The 13,234-nt window shown below is 34.5% G+C and overlaps 1 protein-coding gene across 1 annotated transcript in view; it reads left to right on the top strand.

The window, feature by feature from the left end:
- LOC117107333 (MAM and LDL-receptor class A domain-containing protein 2-like) overlaps positions 1–13,234 on the top strand; it is a 34,673-nt gene that overhangs the window by 10,379 nt on the left and 11,060 nt on the right. Inside the window, exons 15-34 of the mRNA XM_033248982.1 lie at positions 12–161; positions 614–714; positions 1,234–1,398; positions 1,962–2,088; positions 2,642–2,758; positions 3,111–3,251; positions 3,617–3,879; positions 4,732–4,948; positions 5,402–5,548; positions 5,721–5,815; positions 7,041–7,208; positions 7,904–8,033; positions 8,561–8,689; positions 9,152–9,298; positions 9,614–9,879; positions 10,271–10,484; positions 10,576–10,731; positions 11,122–11,225; positions 11,869–12,039; positions 12,500–12,770. Of these exons, the coding sequence (XP_033104873.1) occupies positions 12–161; positions 614–714; positions 1,234–1,398; positions 1,962–2,088; positions 2,642–2,758; positions 3,111–3,251; positions 3,617–3,879; positions 4,732–4,948; positions 5,402–5,548; positions 5,721–5,815; positions 7,041–7,208; positions 7,904–8,033; positions 8,561–8,689; positions 9,152–9,298; positions 9,614–9,879; positions 10,271–10,484; positions 10,576–10,731; positions 11,122–11,225; positions 11,869–12,039; positions 12,500–12,770 (3,279 nt within the window). The remainder of the gene's footprint in view (positions 1–11; positions 162–613; positions 715–1,233; positions 1,399–1,961; positions 2,089–2,641; positions 2,759–3,110; positions 3,252–3,616; positions 3,880–4,731; positions 4,949–5,401; positions 5,549–5,720; positions 5,816–7,040; positions 7,209–7,903; positions 8,034–8,560; positions 8,690–9,151; positions 9,299–9,613; positions 9,880–10,270; positions 10,485–10,575; positions 10,732–11,121; positions 11,226–11,868; positions 12,040–12,499; positions 12,771–13,234) is intronic.

Here is a 13,234-nt window from a genome sequence, read left to right as displayed (position 1 = left end):
CCATTTTCCAGCGGCATACATAGAAAGATGTGACTTTGAAACAGAATTGTGTAATTGGAGCCAAGATTCAGATGATGACTTTGATTGGACTTGGATATCTGGTGAAGTGGGCGGTCAAGGAGAGGCACCTGATGTTGACCATACAACCAATACACCATATGGTCAGTACAAATATTTCCAAAAGTGCATTAATGTTATTGGAGTGGCATAGTAGATTGGTGGTTAAGATGCAGAGTTTTTAATCTCAGGGACTCGGGTTCAAATCCAGTGAAACTCCATTTCTGAAACCGAAAGATGTAACATAGGCACGGACCAACAAAAGAAGAAACTCAGTAAAGATTTCAGATCAAAAATTATGTTTGATATTTAAATTTTTATTTTAGTTACAATTTGTTTTGCTAAGCACATTCCTTGATCTTTATTTATAAATATTTATTTCCTATTTGATATTTATATTGTTTATAGTGTTAATAACTGTATAGTTTACCAAGTGCTGAGAATCCTTATTGAACTTTATTATCAGTTGAACCTAATAGCAAGGATAATAAAGCTTAAATTTTATTTACTTATGATAGTTATAATAATGTAAAGAATGATGATATTGTTTTTGTAGGTAAATATTTGTACCTTGAAACTGAGTTTTCAAACACAGATGAGAAAGCTAGGCTGAGTAGTAAGGTGTTTGATCCAGTACCATCAGAGAAGTCATGTCTGGTGAGTAACAATCATTTTGAATCCGCCACTATTTTTATCGAGCCCTTTTTCTCTCTTTTTCAGCAATAGAGTCGTTATCATTATCATATTTTCACCATTGACTAAATGTGCTTCTAAAATAATAATCCTCGTAGGCATATAGATTTTAATGTTTCAGGTGTGGGAGGGGGTGTGAGGATGAATATATATAGATGATTTCATCTGTCTTTATTGTGAATAGTTACCTGCATAAACCAATCGTCATTGCTGATTTGTGTAATTTATTTACTTTAAAATGTAATGCTCTCAGTCAGTGCCCTGAGACGGTTGCACAAAAAGGCAACAGTTACAAAGGTGAGAGAATATGGATTGCAAGTTACTAGAGGCAAAATATAGATGCACAAACAAATAAAATCAACATAAGTTCTCAGCATGGTGCTAGCTTATAAAAACTACATGATCTCAGCATGTCAAAAAGTCAATAGCATAATTATATATTTTTGATGAGAATACATAATGTATTTTTTTTTATACTTTCAGATGCGTTTCTACTATCATATGTACGGATCAAACGTCAACCGACTGACAGTGTACAAGCGAACGTCACAAACAGACTTCCCAACCAGTATGTGGAGCATGACAGGATCGCAGGGAGATGCATGGCTGAGGGCAGAAGTTGATTTCACAATGGGTACAAAATTCCAGGTATAATTGCAAAGAATACTATACTATAATAAAAACGTTTTATCAAACTTTATTATGATTGAATAGATTTGTTTAATAGCTCCAACATGATTTGTTAGATTATACACAAGTATGATCAAACATTTCAGCGGCATTTAAGCAGTTAAGATGCTTTCCTGCCAATTCCATGGTTTTTTTTAAAATTTAATTCCTGTCAATTTTTTCAGGATTTTTTTCCCTTTATTCGTCTCAAAACATTAAAATTGACAATAAAAGAAACAGTAAAGAACAAGCACAGACAATATGAGACAAGACAACCCAAAAGTGAACTTAATCACTGTCGAGTTTCTTACAACCAACAACAACTACACTCTCTAGGCCTCTAATGAGACTTACTGTCTGTAGGTTTGTCTCATGAAAAGAATTGTCACCATGAGTATAACATTGATTAAGTTTGTTATTGCCATTTCTTGACCTGTTTGCTCAAAAATCAATACAAAAGTATAAAAATAATATAAAATCTAATACTATATTCTTTAGAGAGTGTAACTGATGGTTAAGTATTTTTTTTTAAAATTCACTAGGTTGTGATTGAAGGTGTTGGTGGTCCTGGCCGATTTGAAGATGATATCGCTATCGACGACATATCATTCACACCCGACTGCAGCTTGGATCCAACAAACACGCTTCCAATAACCATTACTCCAACAAGTGAGAAATAATGTTTTGATTTCTTTTAGAGCTTTTTAATAATGATTCAATGGTAAAATGAATATCTACCCAATGAGGTTCAACCCCAAGACATATTTTCGTAATTATTCTGATAAACTGGCTAATGCATGCTATTTATATTTCACTTTGAATTTTTTTTTTTTTTTTTTTTTTTTTTTTTTTTTTGTGGTCCTTTAACAGTTAAGAATGCCTTTATGTCACAGAACTAAATAAAGATATAATGATGAGATGTTGCGAAAACAAGTAGAGAAAACTATTAGCCCATCATTGTAGAAACGGTTTGGCGCAGCGGGAACGGTTTGGTTTCCCAACCTCGAGGTCGGGGTTTTAATCCCTCGCTGTGCATTTCGCTTGTGTTCTTGAGCAACACTTTATCTGCATTGCTTCTCTCCACCCAGGAATATAAATGGGTACCTGGTGGGGTTGCTTGCTCCTGCGCTGATTACCAGCAGCAACACTTAGCATGATTTCCACTTAAGTAGCTGGAAAAAATGCAGAGAGTCATCTTATAAATATGCATATTTACCTTCAGGTGGTCCTAACTGTACCGCTGGATACCAACCATGTAAGAATGGCACATGTCTACCATACACAGACTTCTGTGATTTCAAACATGATTGTTATGATGGATCAGATGAAGAAGAGTGTCGTAAGTTTATACTGTACTATTTTTCTCAATATTAACTATTTGGCAAATCCTTTTTTTCACAGTACAGAAAGCCCTGCTGCAGGATGTTGATAATTTTAACAGACATAGAAAATGATGATTATGCAGTTTATATATCATTTATCATAATAATTTATAATTATGCATTATTTTTATTTGTGCTATTGATGATTTTTTACTACATTATAAGAAAATGTTAGCCATGCAATTTAACAACCTTTAGAAATAAAAATTAACTCAACCTATGATTATCAGTATTGTTTATTTGATAGAAAAATATCTCATTCAAATCTTACAAATGTGTTTTAACATTTCATCCTCCTTGTTTCGGCAGCCTCTACTTGTAGTTTTGAATCTGGGCTCTGTGGCTGGTCCCAGGTAGATAGTGACGATTTCGATTGGTCAATTAAAGATGGTACACCTCCTAAAGATTTCAACGGTCCAGTCAATGACCATACATACAACAGTCCTAAAGGTACAATACATTTTAACTAAATGTTAATTAGTAACAAATAATAGACAGACTGGTACTTGAAGCAAAGTTAGAGGAAACAGGCAATAGCCTTCAATTTTTAGGTTGGCCTAAACAAGTAACAGGCAATGTAGTAATTATATTGGAAGGTAAATTGGACAAATTAGCAGCAATGTTGGTAGTATATGAGCAAGGTACCTGTTTAACAAATGAGGAATGGAGATAAAAGAATGATGAGGGTGTATATGTGTTTGTTGTCATGGACATACCATTCCCTGGGATGGACAATGTATGTATTTACAAAAAGACAATATTAATTGAATAAGTTCCTCATTAAACATTTTATACATTTATTTTTTTATAATAAGGGGTGTACTTGTATGTCGATGGAACTACCACAAGACCAGATCAGCGTGCCAAACTTATCAGTCCTCTCTACCGATTGGCTGGCCTAGAGTGTGAGTTCAGCTTCTGGTACTACATGTTCGGTGTTGAGTACGGCGACCTTGAGACCTATATAAAAACCACTGACAAGGATAGGCAACTGGCAAAGGTTTCTGATGGCCTACCAGACTACAATGTATGGCAGAAAGAAGTGGTGAAGATCGATCAATGTACAAGAGATTTCCAAGTATGCCATTGAAGTATCTTTAGTTTGTTATGCCAGAGGATCAAAATTGATTGCAAAACAATGTTTGGAAATGGATGAATAGATGAATGAGGATGGAGGATATGAAGATGAATGATTATGAATTAGTGGATGATAGATAGATGGATTGATGGATGATGTATACATGGATAGGTGTGTGGATAGATGATGTACAGTTGGGTCATATGGATTATATGAGTTCTTGTGAGTTCTATTCCAGCGAGCTTTCAATTATGGGAGCTTCAAAGTTAGGATGTTTGTTGGCGTCATTCCATTTTTCAAGTTCTTTTATGTGTAAAGCGCTTAGAAGCAGTTGGCGCATCGGTTGTGGCTGGGACTCCCAACCTTGAGGTCAGGGGTTCGAAACTCTCGCTGTGCAAGTTGCTTTTGTCCTTGGGCAATGCACTTTATCTACGTTTGTCTCTCTCTACCCAGGAGTATGGGTACCTAGTAGGATGTTGTGGCATTGAATGTTCTAGTTTCGTGCGCTAAAGAAGTAGGGAACGACTAGGGATACTCCCCAGGAAGCAGAGAAAGTTGCACTTTGTGCTGGTTTGCCATTGTACGTTATCCAGTGACCAGGGGTAATAACGTTCGCGCCTTTGATCATTCAATTTGGAATTGGCACCTTATAAATGTTTGAGTATTATTGTTTCAGTATTAGATAGATGAATACTGCAGATGAAAGATTATTTAGAGGGATCAACATGATGTGGAAGGATATATAGTGGAGTGATTGAATATATTTATTTTCTTTCCAATTCATATCTATAGATTATTTTTCTGATTATTATTATTTGTAAATTATTATAATTATTATTTAATCTTTCTTAGATTTACATTGATGCAGAAGATCGACTTGTAGCTTCAATATCAAATGGTTTCGCAATTGATGATATAAGATTTGATAACTGTGCATACAAGCTTCCACCAGAGATTGGTCAGTGCTTGACCGATGAACGTCAGTGCAGCAGTGGACATTGTTATCCCCTCTCGGCAAAATGCGACTTCAAACCGGACTGTTGTGATGAAACTGATGAACAAAACTGTCGTGAGTAAAATCGTTAAAGTATTTTTCTCCATGAATAAGAATTTCCATTAGTTCATGTCATAGGTTCTAAAGTGGCTAGTATATTTTATTAGTAAAATTAACTACTGTAGTATTAACAAAGCTGGCTCATTTTATAGTTATGAACAGTTTGTTGAATACTTGAATTAACAAAATATGTCAAGTTTTACCCCACTCCCTCCCCTTCAACAAAACTTAAATTGAAATTGAAGAATTGGCCGTTCTGCTACACAATGTGACATTGACAATGCTCAATATCAAGCCAGCTCCTTGTTCCAATTCCGCTTGCAGAATTATAATCTTCTTGGTGTCTAAGCTGGTGAAATATGGAATTCCACCATTATTTATTATGTTCACAAGAAAACATATAGGTTTACCCTAGTAAGTATTTAATACTTACAGAAATGCTAATAAAATATTTTTCTTTAATTTCAGAGGATTATCATCAATGCAATTTTGAGTCTAACATGTGTGATTGGGAACAGCTTACCAGTGATGAATTTGATTGGACAAGACACCAAGGCTCCACGGGTTCAAGTTCTACTGGGCCTGATAGAGATCATACGTTGGATTCATCATCAGGTACTTCAAGTGCATTCTACGTAAAATTGCAGCTGTAGCTTCATGTTTTATATTTATTTCAATTATGCATAGAAAAAAGTCAAAGGCAAAAGGCACAGTATATAAACTCATCTATTATTATAACTTTTATTAACAGTATACTGTAATTAAATGAGCTTTTTTTTCTTTCAAGGCTGGTACCTTTATATTGAAACATCTAGTCCAAGATTGAATGGAGACAGAGCAAAGATAGCTAGCTATGTCATTGACAAAATAGTACACTGTTCTGTAAGTACTTAATATTTAATACTAAGCAATTAGTAGAGCTCCGCATAGGCTATATGCTACGCTATAGGAAAATTATTATACGAAGGTTAGATTTAATGCTTGAAAAAATTTCTGAATGCATTAAATCTAACCTAAGTATAATTTTCCGCTAGTGTACGATGCATGCTCTACTAATTGCTTTATAAGTCAATCACCGTCTTTTAATGTTAGTTTTGTGATAACCAACTGTTGTAGCAGTAATCGGTTGCTATAGTGATATGATAAGTATATTGTGTGCGTATTTACACTTAGCTGTGCGTATGCTGATTTGTACCCCTACAGTACGCGTTATCTACACATCAGCAGTACAGTATGGATACGATGAATAACTAGGCAAGCCTAGTCTATTTTGTAATTTGTATTGTGTTAGAAGAACTTTCTTGTAATGTTTCACGTTCGTAAAAGAAATATACATTTTTTTAAGCATTCGAGAGAGAATACAGTCACTGCCATTAACTTTTTGGTCGGTTAAGACAGGTAAAAATTGTGGGATGATTTCATAACTACGCTAGGCCACGGCCTGGGGCTAGTACTACTAAGAGGAGCCTCGGCGGCCTCCTGCCTGGCCGTAGGCCTCAGTACTTCGTTCATTCCTAATAAATGTTCAGTTTGTTTAGTTTATTAGGGTTCATTGATTCAAGGAATTGCTTAATTGTTCATACTTAATATTGAATTTGAAGTAACTTTCTTCGTGTTCTAATTAAACTTATTTTAAGAAAGTAATTTTCAATTACAATTCTATTTTCATCATGGTGTGCGGTATATTTGCAGTGATAAAAAATAAGGAATTTTTTTTTGCACACGAACCTAAAAAAAATCAAGCCAAGCATGGAAAAATTAGTGGACTGTGGGGGATAGGCAAATAACATTGGGAGTTACAATGATGACATCACGATTGACTTATAATAATTATTATGTCTATTTCGTGAATACTTACCTGGATAAACCAATAAATGCCTAAATTTTCTTTGCTACGTACCTCTCAAGCATAAAAGAAAATTGAATACCCTAGCGCACCTATCCCTGCATTATGAATATTATGTTATGAATAACTTTGTCGCTTCTGAGAAGACAGAGTGAACGTTGGAAAGATATGGAAGTGGGGAGCATATTGAGAGAAAGTCTGTAACTCTGTTTTCTGTAATTACATATTATGATAGTGGATAAAATTTTAAATTTTAAACAGCTGCGCTTCTGGTATCACATGCGAGGAGACCATATCGGCACCTTGAATGTCTACACCCGTACGATGGTTAATGGTCCAATGAATTTGGAATGGAGTATGGGAGAAGATAAAGGCAATTCTTGGCACTTTGCATCTATTGTTGTCAATAGCAGAACTGAAGACTTTCAGGTAAGATTACCATAACTTGTTGTGTTCATTAACATTTTAAAATTATTAATGCAAAAAAATTGTTCAGTCCATTTTGTGAATCCTTACCTCAATAAATTTTTAAGTTTTTTGTGAAGAAACCCTTTGAGTATGAGAAAGAAATGGAAATGCTTGTCTCGTATATAAATGCCCTGGGGATTACCAACTTTTTCCTTTCCTTACCTTATTAAAAACAGTTATATGAAATAGAATACTGTATTCACTGTATGGTAACCTTGATCCTTTATTTGGTTTTTCCCTTCATTAAAAAAACTGTCTTGTGTGTGTGTGGAGAGGGGGTGGGAAGCAGGGCTGAGACCTAGGCCTGATAAGGACAAGCAGGTGGCTTGTCCAGGCTGATAGTTATTCCTGCAGGGATTGCCATTTCATTAATGGGAATGCTGGCTTGCTGCTAATTTTCAGTCAATGGCATTCTTTGCCTGGTCAAATTGTACTCTAATTTGTGAATACAATACTTCTGAAATAACTGACAGTAATTGCAAGTGTCTCCCAACAAAACACAAACCCTCAAAGATAATAGACTATTCCATTGTTTAACATCTGTAATGGACCTTACAGCAGAAAAACTCTGAAAAAAGCTGCAATTTTTAACACATATTTTTTTTTTTTGCTATAAAAAAAAATTGTAAATCCAATGCCTCATTTTTTTCGTTTAGTTTGTAATTGAAGGCGTCAGAGGTTCGGAATACCAAGGGGATATTTCATTGGATGATATATCTTTCACTCCTGACTGTGAACCTGCGGCAGAAGATTTGCCTGTTATGACAACACCTGTACCTACCAAAAGTGAGTTGTACACCAAGATCAATAATGTACTCCATCAAAGTGTCATTAAGTCCATAGCAATATATGATTGTCTTATATAAACAATTCACAGATACCACAATTATCCAATTGCCTTCAAACAATTTGTAAAATCAGTGAGTTAGCTTCTATCATTTTGTATTTGTATACATAATAAATACATTATTTTTAGTTTATTTGTGAATATACTTGCCTGGATTAACTTAGGCGTTTATTGGCTTATCCAGATAAGTACCTCACTCGTAGACTAACAACATCACTACTGACTTGCTTAGTCTATTCTGGATGGAATGTCATCTTGTTTGTCTAGTTTTTATTTGTTCCAAAAAAATATGACAAATACAATACAACATTATATGTACATAAGAATTGAAAACCAGATGTAAAACTTTGAAAGAGCAAAAAGTAATAATTAATGTTCATTTCTATTAGTTTCTGATTTTATGTAACACTTATATTATTTAAATGTTTTTGATAAATATTCCTAATTAATATATTTCTTATTTAAGTCACTACAATGCCAGATGTGTGCCGGAATCCGTTGAAGTTCCAGTGCCGTGACTATACATGTATTGACAAAGAACAGCGATGTGATTTCAAGACACAGTGCCCAGACAGATCAGATGAACTTGGGTGTCGTAAGTTCACATTATAGTTTTGTTATGTATTACCAAAAAATTAATCAAAATTATATGGCATTGGAAAGTATTTTTTAGTGTGTTTCTTGAGTACAGTGAAGGCGGTTCAGTACAGCGGTTTCCATTCTAGTTATTGAACCACACTCTGACCGTTCTCTGCCGGCCATGCTTACAGTAGATACCCTAGCTTGCATTGTTGAAGGGCCATGAAGTGGTTCATTCTATATTTCAGCCCTAGTCTAGTGTGTTACTACAGAGGTGCAGAAAAGACCATAGAACCTCCAAGCTTGTGGGTGGGGGGGCACAATCGTACAACATTTAAGACAACTGCTTTGTGTAATTCTCCTAATATTTTGAGCATATCAAAGACCACCGCCTAATTAAAAGGCATAATAATTGGCCACTCTGAAGCAATTAGACCACATTGAACAAGGCTTTAAATCAAATAATTTTTACCTTTAGCAACGTCTTGTACTTTTGAGGATGATATGTGTGGCTATGTTGAGCAGACTGATGATAAATTTGATTGGCACCGAGCCAACGGATTGGATACAGTGTCCACGCCAGGTGTTGCCCCCAGAAATGATCACACAACAAGTGGAAATAGAGGTAAAGTCAATTATAACTAATTTAAATAAGAGTTGATTAACGGTCCTAATCCTGTATTATTATATATTACTTAATTTCTTAAATTTTTGTTATCAATTTAATTATTTTTTTAAACAATTTGCCACTTATTTGAAGAATATAGAAATGATACAAGATATAAACTTGTAATACAAAGCTTAAAAATGACAATTAATACCACAGAAATGGTAATACATACCACAGAAATGTTAATAAATACCACAGAAATGGTAATACATACCACAGAAATGGTAATACATATTTTAAAATTTGATTTGGTTTCATTTTATCTCCTAGGCTACTATTTATACGTGGCACCTTACGGGCAAACATCACTTGACCAAGTTGCTGATATCGTCGGACCACAATACACGTCCGCTTCAGACGACTGCCGAATCAGTTTCTGGTACATAATCACAGGAACCAATACTGGGAGTTTGAAGCTCTCGATACTTGACCCGGAATCTTTTGACGAGACTCTTCTGTTTTATGAACGAACTGGCCGCGGTAGTGAATGGGTACAGATGACAGTAGGTTTAGGCAGACGAAAGGATCCATACAGAGTGAGTTTTAATAACAATTATTATGATTAAAAAAAATTAATTTTCATGGTTTCAACCTTCAAAACGAAGTGAAATATGAGCAATATCGTGTTTATATCCATCATTTCCAAACAACATAAAATCAATATTAATTATAAGTAATATGGAAACCACTATAGTCTGATGGAAAACCACTATAGTCTGATGACCAAAAGAATTTGACCTTTAAACCCGGTCAAAACTAGATTGTGCCCTCAAATTTCTATTGAGTTTTATTGCTTTTCCCTTCTGTGTTGAGGGCCCTCAGGATCTCAGTAGAGATCAGTAGTCACCTTCAATAATGAGGTTTATAAGTAAGTAAATTATATAAACATTTAGAAATACACAACAAAATTAACTTTTTTTTCATCAGCTACGCTTTTCAAAGGAACGTAACATCAACTACCAGGGAATAATAGCATTGGATGATGTTGAGTTCTTCAACTGTCACCTACCAGACCCTGTGCCATCCTGTGATACCACCAAGTACTTCTGGTGCGACAACAAAGCTTGTATTGACAAGAACAAAGTGTGCGATCTTGCTGACAACTGTGGCGATGGTTCGGATGAGAAGCTGCAAATGTGCAGTAAGTTTTTGTAATATTATTCAAATTACTTTACAGATAAGTTTTAACAATTTAGAATGTCATATAATTCATTTTGCATCCTTTATTACAGCAACTTCTTTATACAAACGTTGTGACTTTGACAAAGACTTTTGTGACTGGACACAAGCAGAAGAAACTGACGAATTTGATTGGCTGAGAAACAACGGTCCGACGAACTCTATTGACAGTGGGCCTTCACGCGATCACACCACAGGAACCAGTAAAGGTAAGTAAATTTTTTTCATTATAATGTAGTTGAGTGCCTAAAATCCATCATTTTATTGATTGATCTGATTGTGATAATTAAAATCAAATCAGATTGTTAAAATGACACCAAATAATACTTAATGTAATAAATTAATAAAAATTATATTAAAAATATTACTTATTTATCAGCCTTTTTAAATGATAATATACTGCGGAGTAACTTAAGTTACAATATTTAGAAAATAGTGACACATGTTGCCATTTTCAAAAAGAACTAAAATCATACATTTCTGTAAAACTTTTCCATCACAGTAACATCAGTTGACAATGCTGATACTACAATTATTACTAGTATTGAAGAAAAATCCATTTTATTTTAATAATGAGGTCTATTATTTGTTTTCTATAGGCTTTTATGTGTACATTGATCCTGCTATCAACCAAAACTATTTGGAAGCTGCAGAACTTCTAAGTAGGAAGTTCCAAGGAGTGGTACTAAGCGGAGACTGCAAGGTAGGCAAGATATTTATCTCATGCGCCTCTCATTCCCAATTAAAACTGCCAAATTTACATTTCAAAACTCTGGCTACAGTTTTATTACTGCTTGTGGAAATCCATAATGTGGTATACAAAATAAGACATTCTGTTACGTTAGTCAGAAAGAGAGACATTGTTTGACCTTGATATACACATCTAGATGTGTATAAGAGACAGTATATATATAGGAGCTTAGAAGAATCCATGGGGGAAACTAAAACAATGAAGAGGGTTAAAAACAGTACCTTAAGGCGAAAGTAGTGTCGCTAAGGGGAAACTAAAGCGACGTTAAGGCGAAATCATAGACAAAAGAGTTTCCCCCTAAGAGCCGAATAACGGTGTGTGTGTATATATATATATATATATATATATATATATATATGAAAGATAAATAAACTAAAATACACTGAATCATATGGATGGACATAAAATGTAAATAATGGAAATGAAAGAATGAACAAAGAATTATGAATGAATATGGAGTTGTAAATGCGGTTCATTGAAGAAATTAATCTAGTTCCTATAATGTAAGTTCATCTGTAGTTGTTAATAAAATCAATTATTAATGCGACATTTTTATTTTTATTCTAAACAAAGTGTAAACTTATTTGCTTTTCAGATGCGGTTCTTCTACCACATGTTTGGTGACCACATTAGCACCCTGTCTGTGTCCACTCGTATCTATAAAGACAGTAACAGAAATGAACAACTTGAGTGGTCACTGTCTGGCAGTCAAGGAGACTTCTGGGAAAGAGCCGAAGTGACACTATCAAGGACTATAGATTTTAAGGTATAATTTGTTAATTCTCAGTCTTTTTTATTTATGTGTTTTTGTTTTTTGTTTTTTTTAATCTGCCAACAATTACTAAATGTAAAGTTAGAGGAACAACCTATATCTAGCAGATTGTGTTTTCAGGATTTTAAATTCAGGACCTGTGGATTGGAAGACTACATGTGAAGTATATAAACACCACAAAACAAAATACAGAAGAATGCATTCATATCTTTTTATTTGTCTGTTTTGGATCTAGATAAACAGATAAATTAGATGTTTCCTTATTGATATCAATAGAATTTTCCATAAAAATTCACCTGGAATTTGTTCATATCCACAAAAAACATGGCATTTATTGTTTTTCCAATTGGTATCTCACTCGTAGCACAGCAACGCTGCTGATTTGTTAAATTTGTGGGAATTACCTGAATGGTATATTAATTAATATTGGTTTTCTTTATGTGTTTTCTGATAGGTTGTGATCAGGGCCGATGTAGGTGATCAAGTACAAGGCGACATTGCAATTGATGATGTGACATTCACGCCAGGCTGTGTACCATCAACAGGTGACTTGCCTAACACTCCACCCACTGTGCCATCATTAAGGACCACACCTACACCAACGCAACATCCATCCTGTACTCCATCTGAAACGTTCTGCACACCAGATAACAAATGCATCCCACCGACATTGCAGTGTGACTTTAAGAACGACTGCTCAGACGGGTCAGATGAATTAATGTGTGGTATGATGGACAACTTTTTTTATTTAATTAAAATTTTGAACTCTATTGAAATTAAGAATCAGTGTGAAAAGCAAGTAGAAATTCTTGCTCCCATTTTATAATCCCTGTTCACACTATCAAATTTATGTGACAAAAAAATATGTATTTGGGTGAAGTATGACATCATCATGCCTGTATATGGGCACATCGCACAAATTTGTCACTTAGTAATTAGAGTGAGGGGGTGCAGTATACTCCTTTCTGTGATGCCACCACCATTTAGATTGGACAGATTTTTATATACCACTGTTATAGTGGAACTTATAATATAGTTTCTTGCAACTGGGCATGTTATAAATAAATAGGTTTATTATATATGTAAATTAAAAATTTTATGATGAATAAGAGATGTAGCTGTGCTCGAATTTCATTATAAATGATGAGAGAGGTCAGCACTTTAAAGACTTAAGGAACTCTGCACAAAA

This window comes from Anneissia japonica, unplaced genomic scaffold, assembly GCF_011630105.1.
Source record: "Anneissia japonica isolate Jap-2015-1 unplaced genomic scaffold, ASM1163010v1 scaffold288075_len254835_cov185, whole genome shotgun sequence".
Classification (NCBI taxonomy): Eukaryota; Metazoa; Echinodermata; class Crinoidea; order Comatulida; family Comatulidae; genus Anneissia; species Anneissia japonica.
Note: the sequence above shows the minus strand (reverse complement) of the source record. Positions and strands in the feature narration are given on the sequence as shown.